Source organism: Tasmannia lanceolata, unplaced genomic scaffold (genome assembly GCF_043159265.1).
Source record: "Tasmannia lanceolata isolate RefF3 unplaced genomic scaffold, GAP_Taslan_0.1 ptg000011l, whole genome shotgun sequence".
In the NCBI taxonomy this organism is placed as follows: Eukaryota; Viridiplantae; Streptophyta; class Magnoliopsida; order Canellales; family Winteraceae; genus Tasmannia; species Tasmannia lanceolata.
The window spans coordinates 23257299-23281910 of NW_027518688.1; the positions used below are offsets into that span (position 1 = coordinate 23257299).

The 24612-nt window shown below is 38.1% G+C and overlaps 1 protein-coding gene and 2 non-coding genes across 9 annotated transcripts; all 3 read right to left on the reverse strand.

Moving 5' to 3' along the window:
• Positions 1 to 1597: 1597 nt before the first annotated feature.
• Positions 1598 to 24332, reverse strand: LOC143886692 (protein GET1-like). Of its 7 annotated transcripts, XM_077390762.1 has the most exons (9): positions 24032 to 24332; positions 22786 to 23408; positions 20512 to 20591; positions 17076 to 17309; positions 16795 to 16865; positions 14406 to 14476; positions 14240 to 14321; positions 13886 to 13935; positions 13459 to 13791 (listed from the first exon to the last, which is right to left on the reverse strand). In XM_077390762.1, the coding sequence occupies exons 4-9, from the start codon at positions 17192 to 17194 to the stop codon at positions 13720 to 13722; spliced, it is 465 nt and encodes a 154-aa protein (XP_077246877.1). In that variant the 5' UTR covers positions 17195 to 17309; positions 20512 to 20591; positions 22786 to 23408; positions 24032 to 24332; the 3' UTR covers positions 13459 to 13719. The 7 variants fall into 7 exon arrangements, 4 of the variants coding, with proteins under 4 accessions (XP_077246877.1, XP_077246878.1, XP_077246875.1 ...); XR_013253901.1 differs by lacking the exons at positions 17076 to 17309; positions 22786 to 23408 and adding an exon at positions 1598 to 1840 and having other exon boundaries at positions 13615 to 13791; positions 24032 to 24321; XR_013253903.1 differs by lacking the exons at positions 17076 to 17309; positions 22786 to 23408 and adding an exon at positions 10634 to 10844 and having other exon boundaries at positions 13615 to 13791; positions 24032 to 24321.
• On the reverse strand, positions 5663 to 5726 carry LOC143886980 (small nucleolar RNA snoR101). The gene has a single exon (XR_013253967.1). It is a non-coding gene; the product is annotated as a small nucleolar RNA snoR101 (small nucleolar RNA).
• LOC143886978 (small nucleolar RNA snoR101) lies at positions 6949 to 7009 on the reverse strand. Its single transcript, XR_013253965.1, has one exon. It is a non-coding gene; the product is annotated as a small nucleolar RNA snoR101 (small nucleolar RNA).
• Positions 24333 to 24612: the final 280 nt, after the last annotated feature.

A 24612-nucleotide genomic window follows, 5' to 3' on the forward strand; every position in this document is an offset into this window, starting at 1 on the left:
AAACAATTCTCTACAGGTATGCAGTGTCCCCACTGGACAACCCTAATACTCCAATTTGTGGCTATGAATTCAGATTGTCGTTTCTTTGTTTTCTCACTCGCCTTCAAACAGCCCGAAATTGGAGGGGTTCGGAACATCCGATGAGGGAACTGATTGTGAATCTAAGACTCTAAGGGACTCACAATCGGTTCTCAAAATCCAAAACAAACGGGGCCTTCACAAAAAATTGAAAAATTGAAGCCATGGATGTTTAGCGGTAAAAAGGGTATATTCGGTACCGACCCTAACACCACTCAAACACAGAACGCATTCAACTTAAGCTCGTGCAAGGGAACCATCGAAACTGACCCAACTTTCTCCTCGAATCCGCACCACATACGCAACGGACACACATCTAGAACAGTCGGTACCGGCCTTCCACGGAATAAGACACAACCACGGAAACCCTGCAAGTAAGCGAGAAATCCGATTGACCGTTACAAGAAATCCACCTCCCACATCAGATAGAGAGATCAAAGAGTCCCGCCAAGACCATCACCCCTCTAACTCTGCCAGGATATTTCAGGGATAACGCCCCCACGACTGTAATCACCGCCCAATCCGCAACACATGGGAGAATCAAGGGCATGATTGGCGTCATGGACATCATGGGTCTCCCCCCTATAAAAGGACGTCCACACACTCCAACGAGAATCGAATTCATTCACCCCATCTTGCTGGTAAATTTGTCCCGGTTCCCAAGCTTTCCCTTCGTCCATTTTGTCCGTGTTGCCCATCCCTAACTTGAGTGTCGAAGTGGCCGCCCGGAGCCACAACTCCAGGCCCACTAACGCATTGTTTGTGAGCACAGGATCACAAGTTCTACCAAGCTAGTATGAGCAGATGAATTTTGGGCACCATCAGGATGAACACACATAAGTGCTTACTTGGATGCATGCATTCTTTTATTCCATGGAGAAGACGATGCTTTGAAAAGAAAGATCCTTAATGTTAAAAAAAACTACTAGCCAGAGAAAATGTTGGTCTACTGAAGTACACATTTGTCTCTCCCCCTCCATCATAGGATGACTGTAACCCTCCGATCTAAAGAGGTTTCTGTAGTACGGAGTCCCCTACGGATGGAAGGGTTAGGGTCATCCTATGGGGTACAGCCTATTTAAGTTGTAGCCCAACAATTGAACGGTTTGGATCATCTTGTGAAGTGGGCCCACTGTTCTTTCCGAAAAATAGTGGACAACCACGCACTCACCATGTCTTTTTCACCTACATGTTTTCTGGATAAAACCAGATGTTTATCAAGTTTTATCTTTCTTCCATGCTACTACCTTGAAAGGTATTTTGGTTATAGACTGCTGTAAGATTTAGAGGGTAAAAGTGTAAAACAAGGAAATACGAGCTTATATACAGAGAATGTAGCTAGAGATAAATTAAAAGATAAAAAACTTAGGATTTTAAACGAGAATAAAATCCCATTTTAGGGAGAAAATGGGCAAAAATATTTTTATACCCATTTTACGTAAATAATTAGTTTAAAGATAAACTTGTACAAAGTTAACCAATATAATAACAACTTATTTCACGAAAAAAATTCACGGAATATTTGTTTGCCTAGAGTAATAGAGGGGCAAAAAGACTGGAAAAAGAGATTTCGGAGGGGTGGTAAGTGAGCGTGGTGAGTGAGGAGAGTATGGGATAGGGGTAGGAAAACCGGGAAAGCAAGAACCCTATTTTAAATAGGGCTTTAAGGGGAAAACCCAGGATATGCCAAACCTGGATAGGATGCCACTCCACGCCTCCCTTGCTAGTGAACAGTGTATAAATATGTGATCCACCGATTCCCCTACAAGTAGGCACAAAGCGCAATGATCAACAATAAAAAATCTCACTTTTTAAGAAAGTTAACTGTTTGAATCCGATCTCGAGTAGCCACCCAACTAAAAGTGCAAACTCTAGGAGAGGCATGAATTTCCCACACTATAGCTTCAAGGGGGGATACAGACCAAGGAACCAAATGGTAGTAAAAAGATTTGACCGAAAAAACTCACAAAGACTCCCATATCCATACCCTTTAATGTTCTCCAGACAAACGGATAAAGCAAGCTTCTAGGACCTCCAACAGTCTCATCGTCAGAGGGATTTCTCTATCAAAAACAAATAAAAAATCCTTCTAAAAGTAGCCTTCCAGATCACCCTGTCACCACTTCTCTCAAAACTATCTATAACCATAACTTATGGGCTGCAACTAAATACAGTGAAGGAAAGAGATTTTTTAATGGAGAAGGCGAGCACCATTTTGCCTGCCAAAAGCTTATTCTATCCCCTGGGTATACTCTAATCTGGTTTCTTGTTTAAACCTGTGCTTCATACACAAAATGTCCCTCCATACAGTCTTTCCATATTTTCTAAGATGATCAGAAGAGCCCCACTCCAGTATCCAGGATCCACCCCATATTTACCTTCAGTCACTTGGGCCCAAAGCTGGAACCGCTCCTCCCCAAATCTCCAAAGCCACTTTCCCATCAGGGCCAAATTCATTTTCTTGATTCTTCTGATTCCCCAAGCCACCCCCTTTTATAGGTTTGCACACATCCTCCCAACGACTAAAGGCCTCTTGTTTGACCCTCCCCACATAAATCTCTCCTAAATTGACTAACACTGATAGGGCACTTGAATAGAGAGAGATAATAGATGGGAATATTAGCTAACATTGCCTTGATAAGAGTGACTACACCCCTCGATACTAGGTTCCTTTTCCATGAATAGGGTCCCACGACAACTTTGGTTTCCCCACCCCAAAAGGAACGCCGAGGTAGGTAGTCGGAAATTTATCTAGGGGGCAGCCCATAACACTAGCCAAGCCAATCGCCATAGGCTCCTCCGTGTTATGGCAAAGATACAATACTTAATGAAATTTGATCTGTGCCATGTGACCAATTCATAACATCTCAAAATTGCCTTAAGGTTCAGAATCTTCAAAATATGAAGAGAGCAGAACAGCAGTGTCATCCGCAAACTGAAGATGGGGCACCTCCACACCATTCAGACCCACCATGAATCCATCATAAGCCCTAATGCTCTACCATTCAGACCCACCTCCACACCATTTAGAACCTCAAAATTGCAATCAAAAAAAGGAAAGTGACAGATTCATCCCTTTTTCTTCCCCGGGCCCCAGCATTGGTCTCTAATTGGTCTCTAATTAAGAAAGTGAACACTACAGAAAATATGATAAAAGATCATTGTTTCCATTTCTTTCTGACAACCAACATCATGTACGTGAGCCCACATCCCCAGTTTTTCTGAATGAATGAGGATAACAGTTCCCCATTGAGCAATATATCAGAAGATGTCAAAACTACAAAATCCAAATCTAGTAAACTACCAGCTTTTCTAGAAATGAACAAAAACGAAACAAAAATAATAATACCATGACAGCTTTTCTACAGTTGAACGGATGCCCATCTTAGACGGACCACATGAAAGGAAGGTAATCCACCGTAGTTGTAAGGCTGGAAACTGCTGCCACCACCCACTGCGAAATACGAATTTGATTCTATCATTCGCTGTCTCTTTGAGCCGACCTCGTACCCTTCTGAACCACGCCCTCTCCCCCCCTCCCCCCCCAACATTGCCCTTCAATTTATTAAACCCAGGAAAAAATAAAACCCCCCACACTCAACCCTGTTAATAAAGAGACCCAAACCCACCATTTCCTGACCTAGTTTTTTATCCTACTTACTTTCAATCCTTTCTTATGCTTGAGAAATCCTCCCAAGAAAGTAAGAGATAAACCCAAGGGAAAAAAGTAAGTTAACCAGCTAAAAACACCACAGATTTGCAACTAAAAGCAAGTGATTAACATGATAGTCAATCGCAACTATAAGCCAAACACAATTTAAAGAAGAAAAAAAACATAACATGTTCAAGAAATGGCTACTGTTGTGCAATAGGTTGGTCAGTTACAGTTGATTGTGAACTCAGTTTAGAGAAAAGTATCCGTATCACATATATTGTTAGGCACTTCAATAAGCAGACAAGTAAACAAAATTTTGAGAACATAGTGGTGGAAGGATTGTCAAAGTCAATTGACAAAGGTCCGATGAGTAATATAATAAACCTTACCAATCCATGAAAGTTTGAACTCAACCAAGAGAGCAATATTGTATTTGGAATGCATGAACTTTTTTGTCAGTCTTGCATTAGAATTGCAATTCGGGCTGTACATCTGGGGGCAACCTATGAGAATACTCTACAAGGTTTGCAACTTGCTAGTTTTGGGCATTCAAGTTCATGAGGTTGAGTTTTTACCTTGTAACAGGGAGAGTCCAATTTTTAGCAAAAGCTCAACCTGACCTGAACCGACTTCAATTCACTGTTTCAAAACTCCCCGCATCAATCGTCAACTTGCCTGAGTCGACTCCCTTTTACCTTCGCTGAGTTCTTGTCCGAGTCCACTTTTTGCCCTACCAAGTCAATAAAAACTCCTTCAACTCTCCCCGACTTATCGACATGTACTGAGTACTTGGCCCCACCAAACCAAATTTACTAGGCTTTGCTTTGGCATTGTTTTAGCCTATATCTATGTTTTGAAACATTGCTCCAAGTATCAAACATTTAATACTAAAGATTAAATGAAGATTGACATGTTCACTTAGAAATCTTCATTTAAAAGCCCCTAGTACAATCACTTAGAAATTTGCATGACCAAGGCATGGTTTAAAATTTCGGTTTCGGTAACCGTTTCGAACCCCACCGAAAACCGAAATTTCAGCGAAATCCGAAATTTTGGTAATTTGGTTCGAAATTCTAGACTAAATTTCCGAAATTTCGGCTAACACTTTTTTTTAATAAATAATGGCATTTAATCGAAATTTTGGTCCCAAATTTGGTAAATGGCAAAAAATGAAATTTCGGAAAATTTCGGTTTCGGTCGAAATTTAAAACCATGGACCGAGGGGCCTGAACCATCCAACTCGATTTTCATAAGGGCGTGTTTGGTTGCACAAAGGTCGGGATGGCTTAGGGGATTTGCTAGGCATATAGGTGCCACATCAGCAAAAACCATTGTTTGGTGACCAATATAGCATTGACATCCCAGAAGACTCTCAGGATGTCTCTGGGAGTCTCCTGGCTAATAATTGCATGTCTCCCCTCCCTATGATATCCAAGCCAAAATTGACAACAATGTGGAATTTTGGTAATGACACCCCCTACCACTACTCTGCAAGGTTGACAGCCAAGCACTACTTACCACTATTCTCCGAGGTATGTTCCGGGCAAATCCAATGCTTGTCTGCGTCAATCTTTCGCCTCCTTTCATATATTCACTCAATCATGAAGACGCCCTACCTTGCTCAGTATGGAAGTGTCAACAATGTAGGCCCCACTTTTGACTTCTTATTGCTCAATAAAATCAAGCTGATTGGACGGCCTAATTATGCCTTCAGAAATAAATGGATTTTAAAAATAAAATAGATGCAATAGCCCACATTCATTGGCCAGAAGTACATGGTTACCATGGAGAGATAAGATAGAGTTTAGGTCATGGCCAATCTATGCAGGACCCACCACACCAAGAAGGTCATACAGAACAAGGTGGGTACCACTCGTACAGTAAGGATCCACAGGATCATTCTTTAAATTTGATAAAAATACAAAGTATGGCATCAGCAAGGAACTTGTCAACAGATACTTACCATAATAAGTTCAGAGATCAAGTGTAAGCCATCATATGCAGACTTTACAGAAAACCCAGAACCCATGTAGAAAAATACAACATTTTTTTTTTTTAAATATTAGAAAAATACAACATAAACAGATAAAAGAGAGTAAGGGAAACAAAATCCAAAAAACTATTGATGAAGAAGAAAGAAAGGGAAACAAAATCCAAAAGAAAACTCACGAAGAAGAAAAGAAATAAAGGGAAACAAAATCCAAAGGAAGCCAAGAAAATCTCAACTAGGAAAAAAAGGAAGAAGAAAATATAGAATGATAGAACCCAACAAAATTCCACATCCAAAAAAACAATTTCCAAACTCACTGAAAAAAGAAAAAGACGAGAAATAACCAAAAGGAATTGGAAAAAGAAATCCAGAAAACCCAACACAATCAAACCCCAACTTAATTTTTTTCCTATTAATAAGATAATATGAGATAAATGAATCAATGATCAAAACTCTTAAAAACAAACCCAAACTTCCACAAATTCTACCCAACTGAGAAAGAGAAAGTTGTGTGAAACTTTTTTTCCAAGGGGAAAGCATAGAGGCCATAGAGCACAAAGCAAGAGTACCAGAATCCCCTTTGTCAACACTTTTTAAATAAGAAATGACCTTGGTCAAGGACTGTAATACCCTTGGTGGATTTAGGGGTGGAGCCTCTTAAGTAGTGAGAGGCACTGTATAGTCTTGGGACCACTTAAGATTGACAGTCTCCTATAATGTCAAAAAGTACGTAGTGATTAGAAGTGGAGTAGTGGACATAAGATATGGCCCGATGTTGATGGCAGTGTCCACTAATTCGGAACTTAATTTGAAAGCCATATTTCGACCCGGACGTTTTCGAGATGCCCCTAATATCTATGTCTAAAAACTTTTTAATTTTCATGACAACTTGGTTAGTAGTATACGACGAGGAATGATCCTGTTATAGAATCTGATGAATGAAGAATACGTGAAGCTAATAAAAAATGGTTCGAACCAATATGGAAAGAATGATGGCTTGATTGTTGAAGCATTGAAAATCTAAAGAGTTTTCAATTTCAACTAGATTTCTTTCTGTATTTTTTTAAAAGTAGTATTTTTTAAAAAGGTAAACTTCTTTCTGTATTTGATCTAATTGTTTTAGGATTAGGTTCACATATTTTGGTTTGTAAGTCGTGCGGTACTAATATGTCGACTTACAAACCAAAATATGTTCATCTTTAAATTTGATATAAACACAAAGTATGGCATCAGCAAGGAACTTGTCAACAGATACTTACCTTAAGTTCAGAGATCAAGTGTAAACCATCATATGCACAAACTTTGCAGAAAACCCAGACCCCACGAAGAAAGATACAACAAAAGTAGAGAAAAGTTCAGTAAACAAAATCCAAGAGAAGCCAAGAAATCCAAACTAGGAAAAAAAAACAAAGAAGAAAATATAGAATGATAGAACCCGACAAAATTCCACATCCAAAAAATTCATCCAAAAAATTCCAAAGTCACCGAAAGAAGAAAAAGGAAGACGAGAGATGCTCATAACGAAGTGAAAAAAGGAATTCCAAAGAAACCCAAAACAATCAAACCCCAACTCAATTATTTTCATATTAATAAAAAAAAATTAGGAGATAAACGGAACAACGATCAAAACTCTTGATGAACAAACCCAAAAACCTTCCCCAAATTCTACGCAGCAGAGAAAGATAAAGTTGTTTGAAACTTTTTTTAAAAGGGGAAACCCTAGAAGCCATAGGGGACAGAGAGTACCAAAAACCCCTTAGTAAACACTTTTAAATAAGAATGTGCTTAGTCAAGGGCTGTAATACCCTTGGTGGATTTAGGTACGGAAGAACACTTGCCCCCCCCCCCGACCCACACACACCCCGGTCTTACGGCGGCTAGCACGGAGTTAGCCAAGGGCTTCTTCCTCGAATCCTGTCATGATCGCGAACTCGACGAAAGAGCTTTACAAGCGCCATTGCCCTTCTTCACCCACGAGATATTTCTTGATCGGGCTTTCGCCCATTGTCCAAGATTCCCTACTGCTGCCCCCGTGGTAGTCTGGGCCGCTTTCCGAATGTCCTAAAAGGACAATCGGAAAATATGTGACTCGATTCACTACACTTGAAACATTTGCAGGTAGCACTGTTTGGTTTAGGTCTTAAACGTGCATGGCTCATGATCATCTCACCTAGAGGTGGTCTTGTGGCCATGGATTTAAATTTCGGTTTTGGTTTCAGTTCCTACATAACCAATTTTGATTATTTTGTTTCAAATTTTGGTCATTTCGGTCAAAATGACCAAACTTCGGCCAAAATCCGAAATTTTCAGATTTCGATCCCAACCGAAATCCGAATCAGAAATTTCAGTTTCAGCTGAAATTTACAACCATGCTTTTGGCACAACTCTTAGGCATGGTTTTAAATTTCGGCCGAAACGTTCGGTGAAGTACAAAATTTCACCCGAAATTTCCGAAATTTTGGTGAAATGTTTCAGAAATTTCGGTGAAATTTTTACAAGATTCGTCCAAAATTTCGTACCGAAACCGAATCGTTTCGGTTTCGGTGATGACTGAAACCGAAACGTTTCGGTTTCGGTGATGACTGAAACCAAAACCGAGATTTAAAAAGTTGCTCTTAGGAGGAAGAGTGGGGTCAAAACGACTCGCCACCGCCTCGCCTTGCCTTGCACAGGTAGGTAGACTGGGCGTGTACATGGTTTTAAATTTCCATTGAAACTAATACAAAACTATTGAAAATTTTCCATTTCCATCGCCATTGAAATGCATTACCAAAATCGAAATCCATACAGAAACCAAAACCGTATGCATATTTGTGGTATGCTATATCAATGCATTACATAATTATATTTGTATGAATTTCATGTGAAATGTAGTGTATGCATTATGTATAAGGTGTGTGTATGAATTACATTTGAAATGTGGTATGTTCAGAATTATCAAACATGCACAACAACGCATGTCACTAGATGTGCGTTGTTGTTAAATAATTCTGAATGAATGGTTTTTAAGTACATATTTGTTCTTATTACAGCATTTCCTGAAGTTTTATCTTAAAGTTTTATCATTTACATATGTTTCTATGATTTTATAGGATTTCCACCGCATTTCCAACCGAAACCAAAACGTTTGCCCTTCTATGCCGACCGAAACTGACATGTAAAACATTGGAAGGGTGTTCCTAGTAGTCACAGCATCTTTGGGAGCCTTAAGCCCAAGATGTTTGTTAACGCGATTCAAGGCTACTTTAATTTCAACTACAAGATGCCCTAACAGTCAAGATTGACTAATCTAGAGTCTAATAGGAATTTAATCGAACACTTTGTGTGTGCTAGATGAGCTACATAGGAGTATAGGACCTACACTTATGTGAATCAAATCTAGCTTTAATACCAAATTGATGCAATTCATAATAGAAAAGAGAACAACCTAGAGAGTCAGAGGATAGCAGATGGGAACTGGAATCAAACAAGGAAAAAGATTTTCACAGGAAAAAAAAATCAGATTTCTTACCCTCTGTATCCGTACATGGTGCTTGAATGTACGATGGAGAGGAGCCTTCCAATGAAAACCCTAAACGCCTTTGTTTTATAATTTTTAGTTTTGGAAATAATATCCGCATTCCCTCGTTTTAATAGTGGCACTACGTTCTTTATATTACTCTATCAGCACTACTGTATTTTGATGAGGGCACTCCTCACTTTATAAAAAGTACGGTATAGCCCGCACCATAAGATTATCCAAACCGTCCATTAGGTGGGCCACAGCCTAAATAGGTTGTGCCCCAAAAATTATTTCCATCCTAAATAGGTTGTGCCCCAAAAATCATTTCCATAGGTTGATCCTAACCCTCCGATCTATAGAGGGTTAGGATCAACCCTCTAACATTCAGATCGGAGGGTTAGGATCAACCTATGGAAATGAATTTGAGCCACAACCTATTTAGGCTGTGGCCAATCTAATGGACGATTTGGATCATTAAATGATGTGGGCCATACCGTACTTCTAATAAAGTGAGGAGTGCCCTCATCAAAATTCAGTAGTGCTTATAACATTTCCCAAAAAAGTGCTAATATCATTCCTCGGTAAATAAAAGAAAAGACACTACTCTTTTAATAAAACAAATTAAAGTGCAAGAAAAACTAGGGGCGCATTTATCACTTCCCCAGTTCCCCTTAATTTGCAATCCATGGCAGGTACTACTACATGATGATGGTCCAATCAAAACATTATATCACCCAAGTGGATATAATTAGCCTAAAGGTCATGGGCAATCAGGCAATCTTAGCCATCCCTGATCCGAGGGTTAGGATAACTTTCTACTGAGAATTCACTGAATCCTAATGTGTGTGTGTGTGTGCGCGCGCGCGCGAGAGAGAGAGAGAGAGAGAGAGAGAGAGAGAGAGAGAGAGAGAGAGAGAGAGAGAGAGAGAGAGAGAGAGAGATGCAACGATTTAATTTGTATTAAGACATAACATTTTCCCTTAGATTTTGGCCTAAACATGAATGATTTAATCAAAAGGGTTTTTTTTCTATTTTAAGTTTCAATTTGCAAGATAATGATCAAATGGTTAAGATTATGGGTGCATGTTATTCCTTTTAAGTACCAATGAGGAAAAAGAGACAAACATATCATGACCCTTTCTCTTTAGTACCGGAGTGCAATGGACATGGAAAAAATGCCAGAATTTGTTTCCCACACAGGAAGTTGCATTCTGATTCCACCCTCGTCAGAATGAATTTTTTTTTATTCCATTCATTGTGAATTGGAATAGGATGCCAATTCCAATTCCTTAATAGATAAACCGCACTTCATCTTTTTAGTAACGGCACTCTCGTCCTCATCTATACACCTTGTAATTAGGCTAATCAACTATTAAAAGCTCTTAGAATTACCAAAAACCTGACAACATCCAATAAAAAAAGTGTGATAAGGAGATGCTCTTCCGGTCAAAGAGGACAAAAGATGATCTTTTTTCTTCCAACAAATTGAGCAGTCTCTGTTTTCCTTTCAGAGTTCATATTCAACAAAGAAACACAATGTCAAATAAAACTATGCTACATCCAGCAAAAACAAATGCTACAGATTTTTCTGGTTGAGTTTCTAAAGTTGTTGGTCTTAACTGCAAAACAAATGATACAGTTAGATGGGTCTTTCTAGTGAGTTTCTGAAGTTGTTGGTCTCATCTGCAAAATCAATTATACTGTAAGATGGGTCTTTCTAGTTTTTTTTTTCTAGAGCTGTTGTATGGTAAGTGAGCATGTATTTCCCTGGAAAACTACATTAACAATCCATGTAAAGGCACAATTAAAGGGTTAAGATCACTTTTGCATGTAAAATTGCAGGTTATATCCCAGCCATAGCCGGGCTCAGCGAGTGAAGTGTTTGGATCATCGGATAAATAGTCCCCACTTTTAGATTTGCCTGATAATGTTTTTCTCCAGGAAGTATATGCACACTTCCAATAAAAACAGTTTCAATTAACATCACAAAGTCTAATTTGCACCGAATAAATCGCTACATAGTTTCTTTTTGTGGACTCAAAGAATATTGGGAAATGAGACCCCTGGTTCTTTTCTTGGATAATAGCACATTTTAACTTTATTAAGCACTTTTCTGATTAGATATCGATATCATTCCAAGAACTGCAGCCGAATAGTTTGCTTCGTTTGGTTGCACAAAAGTTTGGCAGCCGTCAGAATTTGGTTTGGATTTGGCATGTCATTCCACGTTTGGGTTGAAAAAATGCATTGGACTCCCATTGATTCCCTTGGATTTCTCTCATGTAATCATTGCTTCTCTCTTTCTTGTCCGCTTCTTCCAAAAGCAAAGAATTATGGTTGAATTTTCTAGGGAATGATACTCTCTCTATCTCTCTCTTCCCTCTCTCTCCTCTCCCCCTATATTGGTAATGACACCCCCCTACTTTTTCTCCTACTCTCCGAGTATTTGCCGCGCAACCAAACACTACTACACAATTTTCCGAGGTAATTTTAGGAAAATAAAAATGCTTGTCTCCTCCCTTTGACTTCCTATTCCACTACTCTCCAAGCAATTCCAAGCAACCTAACGTAGCAAGTTTAGGGAAATCATCTAAAAGTAAATTCTTCTTTAAAACATGGCACATTCTCATTGCAGGTCCCATTTTAGGTCCTACTCTAGGTCTCCATATCATTTTCCATAAATTAATGCTTTAAAACTGGACCATATATGGACAGACCTAATTTGAGCCAAAATCAGCCACGTTTTCAGTCCACTTTGATCAAACCTCCTCCAATTAAGAAAACTGAACAAACTGCCTGTTTTGGTGGTTGAAGCATTCGAACTGGACAGTTTTCTAAAATACAGTAAGGCCACGTTTGGATACCTCATGTTTTTGTATTTGGATTTGGATTTGAGCTTTGGATACAAAATATATCAATCATCCTCATGCTCATGTTGTACGAGAGAAAAAGAGAGAGGGAGGGAGGGAGGGACGTCTGGCTGTTGCTGTGAGCAAGGTCGAGGAGCAGCGAGGGTGAAGGTAATTGCCACAAATATTGATTTCCAAATAATGTCTTGCAGAAAATATATGAAAATCGGATTTTTTTTTCAATGTTGTAGCTGATTTGCAAATCTAATTATCAGATCCAGTTCCAAATCTCAACTGCAAATGTGAGAAATCCAATATAAATCTTGTAGGTATCCAAACGTGGCCTAAGTTCACTTATCTGTCCAAAGAAATATTCCCAAAGAGTTGAGGTTTGAAAACGGAAATGCAATCTGTATGTTATCAATTCTCTTCTCCCAGCCTTGAAAATCTAACAGGGAAGCTTTTAATTTAAAGTATACCTACTAAGAAACTTGAAATTTTAATTAAGGCAACGTTTGGATACCAACAAGATTTAGATTTGGATTTAGTTGATATTTTGAACTGGATCAGATCCTTAGATTTCCCAATCAGCTACAACAGTGCAAAAAATTCCGATTTTAAAATCTGTTCTGCAAGACATTAAATCAATATTTGTGGCAACTTCCTTCACCATCGCCGCTCCTCGACGTTGCTCCGGCAGCAGCGAGACATCCCCTCCCCCCTCCCTCTCTCTCTTTCTCTCTCAAAACATGATCATGAAGATGATTGATGTGTTTTGTATCCAAAACTCAAATCCAAATCGAAATACAAATGCATGAGGTATCCAAACAGGCCCTGATTGAAATTGTAAATGTATTCAAAGCTTATTTATGTAATAAAACATAGAGAATAGAACTAAAAGTCTCAAATAAGAGTACCTTTCCAACCATCTCACTCGCACCTCCCTCCCTTAGTTTACCTGTTCCTTTCTATTATTTTTTGAATTTTCTTTTGTTTTCGAATTTTGAATTTAAATGACATCCCAGTTCAAGCCGGTTCGGATCATGGTTGAACAGATGTGAACTGAATTGGGACCTCTTCCAGTTCGATCAAAAGCCAGCTCCTAAAATATTGCCCATAAATTATAGTTCTAGACCAGTAAAAATGGAAATGATAAATGCGCCCCTTTTCATCACATGGGACACCCAACTGCAGTGTACCTGGCAATCAAATCCGTTGAATACTTCAGACGTGATGTACATCAGCCCCTCTGCAGTCATTGATACACTGCTGCTGGGTGTCCCAAGTGATGGAAAGGGGCGCATTTATCATATCCCAGTAAAAATTGCATATTTTACTGATTTTGAGATGGGTAACATAAAAAGGGTCTATTTCTCTAGAGATATTAACTAAAATACTCCACTTTATCTGGACAAGCAAAATTCAACAACGTATTTACAAGCCTATCATGGGCATTTCCTAAAGAAAACCATTCCGTGTGACCATTTTCAAGGCTTAAAAAGAACACCCAGAAAACAAAGTGCACGATAAGAATACTGACTTGTCCTTTTGTGGGCAGATAAGTGATTGTTAAGAGTCGGTTGCCAACAACTGATATTGATACATCTCACAGATCTCTATGCTCCTCAAGTAAGATGGAATGCACCTACATAGGGAGCTTTTGAGAAATAAACTTGCTCACTCGCGTTGTCACTATTAACCAAGGTATTATCCCAACCTGCAATGTAATAAGAGATTGATTAATGACCACATAAGAAAATTACACGATCAATGCAAATCTTAGTTGATAAATGAATATTTTATGTTTTTACCAAAACAAAGCCGGAAAGAGATCCTCCAGCTCGCCATGACAACATTTTCCCTGCAGAAGGGTGATAAAAAAGAACTTTTCTGCAATAAATATTGGCTAATAAAAGGACAACTGATAATAAGATTAGATTGAAAGAAATTATGCAGGTTAAATCTAGGCTTGCAAGGGAAATGGATAAGTGATGAATTCTAATTTCGAAATCATAATATATGTTTAGATAGAAAAAATTAAGGTGAAAAAGGTTCACGTGTAAGAACAATCAAGACTACTGAAATCAAACACAATGCACAATGCATTAGTCAACTGGCAAGTCCCGACACTACATAAAAAAGAAGATTCGCCAAGTATATGTTACCAAACGGTTGCAAAAGTTGCTGAGAAACGGTTGCAACGGGAACACCCCAAAACCACCAGCTCAGCCCAAGATATGCCAGTACCTACTTAAGTCCAACCAGTGATGCAGTTGTTTAGAAACTCAACCGAAGGGAACATGGAAAAAACTTAGGTGCATCCAAGGCTACCTTTACAATACCCAGGGCTGTCAAAACTCTGTCATATGAACCTTTATTCTCCTTGTTCTCCAACTCCTGAACTGGAGTATAAAATTTTCAAATAAGTGACTTTATTGCATTTGAGATAGAAAAGATCCATATCCGAACATTAGGCAACAAGAATAATGGAAGGTTTAAAGTTTAAACAACAATATAAAGTACTGCATTACAAAGACGAAAAGAACAAGGAAAGTGTCTCTACAAAAATGGTTTAGAAAGTGTCTGCAAAACTGGTTTAGGCCATGTCGGGCTGCCAGAAATTTTATTTTTCATGATAAAATAGTGTGAGAAGGAGAGAGATTTGAGAGGGTACGATTGAGATGAGGGTGGGAAGTGGCTAAAAATCAAGAAAAAGTCAATCTTATTTTGAGTAGCGTTTTTTGTTTCCTGATTTTTAGCCACTTCTCATCACTTGAGACAGCACTTGAGACACTAGTTTCCTGATTTTTTTTCCTGACTTATAGCCAGTTCACCGACCCAACCCCTCTCTCACCAGCTGGAAACACTAGTTTATCATGAAAAAAAATTCAGGGTAGCCAAACATGCCCTAATGTATAAAGAAACCCTAGAAAGAGATATTGATGGGGGCCAACAAAGATGCCATGGAGAATCAAGGAGTTAAGAATATGGGGCCCATTATTGATGTTAAAAGGGTTATATTTAGTTTTTAGAGTGTTGTTTAAATTTCTTAGTCATAGTGGGTAGTGGCCTTTTCCCATCAAATCCACTTAAGTTCCTTGAGTTATAAGTGTTTTAAATAGGCCCCACAGATGTATTATGCAAATTTTAAGTGAAGAGAGAGTCAGCTATCACCTCTCTATTGATTTATTTTTTTTTTTGAAAATTTCACCTCTCTATTGATTTTGATCTTGATCTTTCTTGTTCTTGATCTTGATTATCTATTCTTTCTCTCTCTTGCTCCTAGTTGTCGTGGATTCACATTAGATATTTGATTTAACTGTTTAAATCCCAAATATGTCTAGTTCTTGTTTCTGCAAGTAAGATATGGCCTCTCATGATAAAGTGAGAAATTGCTTTCCCTATGGCAAAGCTGTTTTTCCTATTCGTTTTTGAATGATTATGACATGACTATCTTATCAGTCCGCATTGCATTTATGTTGTTGCATTTTATTTTTATTATAATATCTTGCTTTCCCTATGGCAAAGCTGTTTTTCCTATTCGTTTTTTAATGATTAGGGCATGGCTATCTTATCAGTCCGCATTGCATTTATGTTGTTGCATTTTATTTTTATTATAATATCTATATGTTGTTGGTTTCTATTCTTTTGTGTGCTTTCCTTTGAATTCGCTCTATATTTAAGTTTTTCTAATTATTTCCAGATTTTTTAATTTATTTCTTATGGAATTGTCAGTCCTTTTGCTTCTTGTTTTCCAGGGTACATCAAAAAATTTCCATTTTATTGCAGAAAATAGTATAGTTGGTTATTAGATTACTTTTTCCAAACCAATAAAAATGGTAAGAATAATTTCTATATTAGATAAGAAAAGAAAGACCACACCTGTCCAGCCTATGGACAATGTACTGAAACCTGTAAAGATGTTTCTCATAACCTACCACAAAACTGACAAGAACCATAGACGAAGTTTCCTTTTGACTCGGTGATCACCTGTCAAATCTTAATTTTCAGAACAAGTTCTATGAAGATCAAGGCCCTGGATGAGAATTGTGATTTTCAGAACAAAGGTAAGGACAATGGATAGTGTTATTCGGTATAAATTATTAATAGTATGAGTATTTCATAGAAAATTGATCACTAGATTCAAGATCCAATACTGCTTGTACTTTGTCTTTTCAGCTACGGTAGGAACAACGATATCCTCAAACTCATTTTGAAGTGTCATAGATTCATTAAAAGCATCACCAGAGATTAACTTACATATTAACCTGTATTTACCAATCTCGAGGCAAATATTCATTTTTTATATTTGGCTCTCAATATTTGGGGCCCCACTGCCACTTCCCTTACAGTCAAAATTTAATGACTCCCAAGTTTCTAAGACGAACACCACCGTCTCTCTTAGCACAACATATCATTTCCCAAGATACTAAAAAACTTTAAAATGGTTGTAATTTCACCATAGGGATATTTACCCCATCAGCTATATTCGTGGTAGCTATAGCACTTCTGTTAAAATGAACAGGACCCTCCAACATTTCAAAGTATTAATCACGAGCGGTGATCGAGTACATACATTAGTTTGATATATCAAAAGAACCAGACATATCTTGTAAAAAATTCAAACCAAATATAAATTTCTGATACTTCATTAAAACCTAGGTTCATGCCTGCAGAATTCCTTAAACTAGTTAAGTTATAGCAATAATGTGAGACATACTTTTTGCAAGTTCCTTCTCCTTAGATGTCGCCATTCTCTTAAGTTTTGCAGCTTGCGCAAATGTGGATGGCCTGTAACCACAAATAAAGTCCAACAGGTTGTTACATTTCAAAATGCTAGCATCAAATGTGCAAAAAATCACATAAAGAGTTCCTTTTCTCCTTTAGCAATAACAAAGAGAAGGTGCAATTTTTTTTTCAAAAAAAAAAGTACAACAAGATTAAATAAGAATGTTACAAAAAAGGCGTCCCTTGCCTGACATGGAGCTCTAATCCACCCACCCATTTGCTACGCTGTCTGTCATATTATGGGCACATCTTGAATGTGAGTATAAGAGGGGTTTAATTCTTTGTATAGATAAAGTACGTCTGATATGGCATTTTCCGGGCACCAGTTGCATGCAATGAAATCAGTTGAATTAAGCTCCATCCATACAAGGCTCAATAGATCCACCTTGAAAATTTGAAGCTCGGTTAGAAGAGATCTTGCATCCAGCTCAGTTGAGTCCACAACACCTATAGGGCCATGAAATATGTTAAGAGCTCCCCCAAATCATTCTTAAATGTGCCCGCAACACCAGGAAACGGCCCCCTAGAGTATGTTTATGTGGAAATTAACTTTAACCAAAATCGTTGGAGAATGATCCACCAAGCCATTTTCCAACGAATCATTCCACCAAGCCAATTATTCAAAAAAAAAATGATCCACCAAGCCACAATTCCTTCCCAACAGTGATAGCTCCTTGCTAATAATTTCCAAAATCAAAATATATCACCACCCGTGACCGCCAATTTTTTTTTTCTAATAGTTGCCTGTTTGATGGGAAGCTTAAATGTCCAAAGTTAATTTCAAGGGGGTTTAAAAGTGTCATCAAAGATCCTACTACGTATTCTTTTACTTCAATATCTTCCAAAACACATCATACGAAGTCACTCGCCGAAGAATATCAGCTTTGTCACCAAAAAGGTCTCCCTTCCCCCCCCCCACAACAACACACCCAAAAAAAAAAAAAAAGAGCTCATTCGCAGACAAATGAACATACAAGACGTATAGAAGCATCACCATTTTACAATGAATGAAATACGGATCACACTATAGGATTGGGACAAAGTCCGTTATGCGTTTAGTTTCTGAGCCTCTATAGGGTTGTCTGTGAGAAGGGAGTTATAGAGTTTCCGATTGCTTTGAATATTGTGTGTGTGTGTGTGTGTGTTGGGCGGGTGGGTACATTGTTTTGTTGTTTGGGAGGGAAAATGTGATGCATATCGTAGGCCAATAAGTGGCATATTTGCCCATTAGGATTTCTAGGCATTTATTTTCCATGTTATTTAGAATTAGGAAGTTTAGTCTTTAATTTTTTCCTCCTCTATTCTTCTACTTCTCTTCTTCTATTCTTCCCTCTCTTCTTCTACTTCACTTTTTCTATTCTTCCCTCTCTTCTCCTCTTCTCCTATTCTTCTTCTACTTCTCCCTAATTTCATCTCTTCTTCTCTACTTAATCTTCTTCTCTCTTCTTCTTCCCCTATTCTCCTTCTATTCTTCTCTTTCTTTTATAATCTCTTCTCTTTTCTTCTCTTTTATCTTTTATCCCCTTTCTTCTATTTCCCTTCCCCGGTCCTACATCAAAGTGCCGTCACCATCTTAAGGACAAGGAGATCGAAGCCTTGACTGATCTTCTAGGGCACCTTGATAGTGTGTCTATTGCTTAATTTATTGATGATTATAGAATCTGGGCACCGAATCCTAAAGGTATTTTTACGGTCCATTCTTTTTCTATTGTTTGGTTAGGGTAAGCCTTGTAACTGGTCTAGAGTTGGTAGCTTTCCCTCCAAAGTTCGAACCTTCGGTTGGACAATTTGCTCATGGCAAGATCAACGCTTTTGACCTTCTCAAGTGCAGGCAATGCTTCTTGGTGAGATTCTTTACAAAGCTGACGAGGAGAGTTGTCATCACCTTTTCATCCATTGTACAGTGACTAGAGTTGTTTGAAGCCACATTTTCTGGTGGTTTAGCTGGCATTTGTGGATGTTTCCCTAATCCCTCTTCACTCTGTTGGAGGGCTGTAATTGCAAACATCTTGGTGAGAAAGGTACAATTTTATGGAGAATGATGTCCTTCACAGTGATTTGGAGCCCTTGGATGGACAGAAGTCCTAGAATTTTTTATGATAAAGAGAAGAATATCAGTGGGATGGTGCTGAATTCGAAGTAGTTGCCCATCCTTTGGGCGAGTGGGCAAAAGAAATTTAGAGCGTACATTTGAGCCAGTCTGTAACTGGCTTCTAATCATCATGGATAAGTAGCACAAGAATAAGAGCAGTCCAAAGTAAGTCCTACCAATCAACAACACTATAAATCTTAATTTCGACAGTACGTCATTGGGCAACACGAGCCCAACCAGGATGGGGCATTTAGGGACCATTCACTGAGGTATTAATTGTTTTCTCTGATCGGATTGGGAGGTGTGATTCAAATGAGGCTGAGGTTTGTGTTATCCTAGCAGAGTCAAGGCTGTATTTGCTTCATTTCGATGGACATATGTTATTAGAGGAGGGCAACTCATCTAATGCTATTGCGTGGGTCATTGGCTCTTCTTTGAGTCTGTGGCTGTTAACAAATTTCATTAATGAAACCTTTTCATTCATTAGTGTCATCATTTCTTGGATTTTCGACATTCCCACCGCCGTGCAAATGACTTGGATGATGTGTTAGCAAAATGGGGGTGCATAGTGGATCTCTATATGTGGGGTAATCTCTACCCCCTTTGTAAGTTGTAACTTTTTTTTATCTCTTAATAGTTAATTCTATATTTTTCTAAAAAGAAAAGATGGTCCGCACTGTATCAGCAACTCAACACATAACATACCTACTAACCAAAAGGAGATTATTCTTCTTGAGCATTTCACATATGTTTAAGTTCTTCGCCCACTTGCCTCTATAGGAGGTAACAGTGCAACCCAAACATACGAAAGCAAAAAACAAAGCCGTCTATGATGTAAGTGGAGAGAAAGAAGACTTAATCCTAAACTGACTTTGGAAATCAAAAGACCAAATCATCCTATCACGTTCAAAATGGTGAAATAGGAACACTCGGGGATCCTAAGGAGCGAAAGGAAACATAGTCACCATTTTTAAAGTTCCATTTAGATACCCATACCCAGTCCACCCCTACATTGACACTCTATTGTATAACCCAAAAAAAAAAAATTACTTCTCCAAGGCTGACTAGCTTATGCAAGATATAAAATGCACCACATAACAAAGAAGTTGATAATTACAATCGTCAAGAAACCCCTTTGCTCCCCTGCTTCCCCCATTCCCACTTCCTCCTCCCTCTAAACCACAGTCCCGTACGGATATCAACACTAGATGAACACGCAGATTGCCATGTGCCTCAGCCTCTGCCCGTAGCAAGGTCCCTTTGCACCCCCCTCCGCCGCCCGCCCACCCCCCCCCCCCCCCGCCACAAATCCATGCCATTTTTGTCCTAGAATTAACCGTATCTAAAAGCTATGAAATGCATTTTTTTTTAATGGTAGCCACTTATATTCATAGAAGGACCCAGATGATCAGTACAAGAAGCAACAGAGACAAAAAAAGATTAAGAAAAGAATTGCATATTGTTCAATGAAAAGCCATAGCATCTTGGAATTTAGTACAGTGCATTTCAAAAAAACAAAAAAAAAAGGCGTACAACTGAAGTATTCGAATTACGCACGTAGAAAATGAGCTCGCCTCTTTCAAAATTTTCTTTATTTCTTGTCGCAATTGAGTTTGCACAGTGTTCCTTGACCCTCTCTGAACATATAGGAACAAGAGCATATGAAATTATCAACATGGGCATATTTCCACAATCATAATAGAATCAATCAAATTATAAAGTAAAGATCTTTTATGGTAAAATAAACAAAGCACGCTTAGTAGCTAAAAGCATAAATGAGTGAGTGAGAGTTGGAGCAGCCAAAAAAAAAGAAAAAAAAATGTAAGATACCTTACTTCCCAAAGAATCTAGTTAAGATTTTAATGCGGGAGAAACAACCTAGATAGAAGATACATATAAAATGCAAAATATTATCTAAAACAACATATTTTCTAAAGACTTAAAATGAAATTAGATCTAACTAAGATTTGGAAACATTATAAAATTAGTATGCAAGAACATGCGGTCAGAATCATATCAGTATTTTCTATTTATAAGCTAACAATAACTGCTGCCTCACATATATACTAAGTCAATCAACACTCCATTGACTCGGGTTCTGTTGTCTCACATATATAATAAGTCAATCAACACTCCATCGACTCACCCAATTCAATGAAAAATTGCTTGTGCCATCATTGACTCGCCCGATTTGACTCCCTTTAACCATGGTCAAGTTCTCCTCTAAGTTTGAGTTTCAAAACACTGGTCTTACTAGCTATAGTGCCTGCCATTTCATAGTCAAAGTTAATGGTGAATGTTCCCCAAACTCACCAAACTTACTTCAATACTCCTCTTGATTACATGTTTCTGTTTCAAAATGTTGGAACGGAAATGGCATACACTAGGAGATACAGATCTCATGTGGAGAGTGGAGGGGAGCGAATGATAGAGAGAGAGAGAGAGAGAGAGAGAGAGAGAGAGATAACTACATACAGACATAAATGTTCATATTCTACTCATACATACCTAAATGCAAGCATTTCAGACTTCAACTACCTATTCTGATTTACCAGCTTTTTGTTAGAATCTGGTGCTTTGGATTGAATGTCCCATATCCATACTACAGTGTTTCATGTAACCATGAAACTAATTCCAACAACCAAAGGCTGTCAAAATGTCATGGGCTTGACTTGGTATTATAATTCTTCTTTTCCCAATAACATTGGGAAAAGAAGATTCATAATGTAACCAGCAATCAGAACGACCCCAAAGAAACTCTTAGAATCTTCATGGATCGTGGTGCGACCTCTAAACCTCAAGGAAATCAAAGAAACTCCTTTAAGAGTTGGTACCACTTTGTAGTCAAATATCTATTTCACCGTAGTCACCCAATCCAGATATTTTTCACCTTCTAATCCCACTGATAATTTTCAAACTTGAATTTTCATTCTAGCTTCCCATCGACTATTTTTCATTCAATTCAAGATTGTTGTTTTCTTTTGCATCTTCACCAGATTCAAGATCAGAAGCCGTTTTAGGAGGCATATTGGCTCTGATACCAAATTATGATGCAAACTTGGATGGCATCTAAATCAATAGTCATGAGGTAGCTCTTGAAATAAAAATAATAACATAGAGCAACTTACCTCAAGTTTGTGAGCAAACTAGAAGATTAAATTTTAAAAAAAGCTAAAAAATATTGATCTAAAAAATAGTGTTAAACCAATTGATCAAAAGAAGAAATATTCTGTAAAGAATGCCACAAATCTCCTAACATTCAATCTCTCTATTCCCCGGCTTCCAATGTTAACAAAAAAAAATATGGATCTCTACCAGTGGTCCACACTCCAGACCAAATAGACTCCTCACTAGTCACAATGACTCCTAACTGGACTTTCTAACCGAGTTCAAACAATATGGACTTCTAGCCAAATCCATATATTAAGCCGACCCCAACTTGGGACAAAGGCTTAGTTGATTTGAGTTGAGTTGAGCCAAATCCATATATTAACTGTGTTTGTTTCATGGGCAGTTAGTAGAAAACATCGGGCCAAAGAGATTGGCATCATATGTTAACGATATTTTGGATATCTGATGAGTTATGCCTCACTCCTTTTGCATTGCTAGAAACGGTAACGAGCTTGTGGACAAAGTTGGCTAAACTCACTGTTTGTAGGGATTCTCTTTATGTAGGGCAACCTCTGGGCGAATTGTAACTTGGTTTTTATTTTAATAAAGTATTCTTATCCTCTTCAAAAAAATAAAGAAGAGAGATAACAAATACAATTAATTGGAACACTTCCACTTAAACCAATGGTCATATTTAGAGAGAAAGAGAGAGATGCCAACCTTTGGGCCAGGGTCTGGGGAGGGCTAGATGTACGCAGCCTTACCCTTGCTTTGCAAAATGTGGTTGTTTCCGTGACTCGAACCCATGACCACCAGGTCACAATGGAGCAACCTTACCGTTGCGCCAAGGCTTGCCCTCTTAAACATAGTTACAAATAATGATTACAAAATATCAATGGATAATTACCTACATTATGACGAGAAATTAAACAAAAAAAAAACAACGGTAAAAAGAAAAGAAAGAAGAAAACTCTTGAGGAACTCTACTCGGACATCAAATGTGGGTTTAGAACTTCAAATGTTTGCTTGGTTGAAATTTTGGCTTCGTTTCTTTCGTCATAAAATGGGTTTAAAACAAATTTTATGCCCAATTAAAATTGAAAATAAGCATAAAATTTGTTTTACGCCCATTTTACATCGAAGAAACGGAGCCTTACAGGAATCCAATGGAAGGGAAAGGAACCACAATCATCTAACTGAGTATCATGTGATCGAACCAAACCCATGTTCATCTAGGTCAGACAGTCCAACTGCATTTCATATTCAATACTCCGAATCAGAATTGACATTCAGTATTATATCCATCACCGAGTGTTCGTTCAAAACTTCAAATGTTGTTTCACCTGGAATGGCAGTAACAACATGCAAGGGAAAGGCCCAAAATCATTAAATGAGTTCAAAAGCATGCATGTAAATGTAATCTAACCAAACGCAAGTCCATCCAATACAGACAATACAACCACAACATAGACAGTTCTACAAATCTGAATCAAGAGTTGGTATTATACCCATTTGCATAAATTTTCACACAAGAATTGTAATAAAAATACAGGAGGAATAGAAGTTTGATATTCCACTTTACAAATTAAATTAAGGCAGTGATAAATCGACCCCGTAATATCTAAAATCGACCCCATATCTATCTCTCTCTCTCTCTCCTCTTTCTCTATCTCTCTCTAAGCACTTCCCTATATGGGGGTTGATTTAAGATATATTAGGGTCGATTTATCACTGCCCATTAAATCAATGTAAGACTTCTTGTCGACAACCAAAATCAAAGCCTAGAAAACATAAAAGAATGGCAGAATGAATCCGTTCAATTGCACCAAATTATTACTAAGGAAAAGAAAAATACCCAAATCAACTGTATAAATTTAAAAAATTCTGCTAAAAATACTGTTTATTGAATTTGAAAAGAGGATATTTGCCTCGTAGCATGGAAACGAGAAGTAATTCAAAAGCAAACCTTTTTAAGACGTTCTACGAATGTGGAAAAGAGCTGCAGAGCAAAAACGAAGAAGAAGATCAAAGGAGCTGCAAGGGAACTGGGATTTCTTAGGGTTTCTTCCATCTCAATAATGGAAATGGACTAGTAGGTTTTTTATTCTCAATGGCTCCCCTTTTAATATGGTTGTAAAGACTAAAGATTAGATTCCCACCCCCTTTTTCTCAGCATTCCACCCTTTTCTGTTTGTCTTTTCCTGAAAATTAAGAAAAATACAAACAAAGAAGAGAGTGAAAATGCAGCCATTTTTAGGACAATACAGAACAGAAAGGGGGAGGGGAAATGCAGGTAAAGGGGTGGAAATATCATTTTCCATGAATGTTTTGGTATCAGATGGGCCAACCCACACATGACTAGGGCATGATATGGATAATCCATCTAAGGCTTCAACCAGTTAGAAGAAAAGTATTAAATGATGGGTAATGATAAATTCGCACCCCCTGTAGGATAATTCACACCCCTCAAAATCGTAAAAGTCTGTCACATACACTCGATGAGACGGGTGCGAATTATCCTACATGGGTGCGAAATTAAATGATATG

Excerpts from the sequence above, each read along its gene's own strand:
- LOC143886692 (XM_077390759.1), bottom strand. The coding sequence starts at position 24,136 with ATGGAAGAAACCCTAAGAAATCCCAGTTCCCTTGCAGCTCCTTTGATC. Across the intron at positions 20,592-24,031 it reads TCGTAGAACGTCTTAAAAAG|AGAGGGTCAAGGAACACTGT; the intron begins GTTTGCTTTTGA and ends CTATATGTTCAG. Across the intron at positions 13,936-14,239 it reads GCAACTTTTGCAACCGTTTG|GGAAAATGTTGTCATGGCGA; the intron begins GTAACATATACT and ends ACCCTTCTGCAG.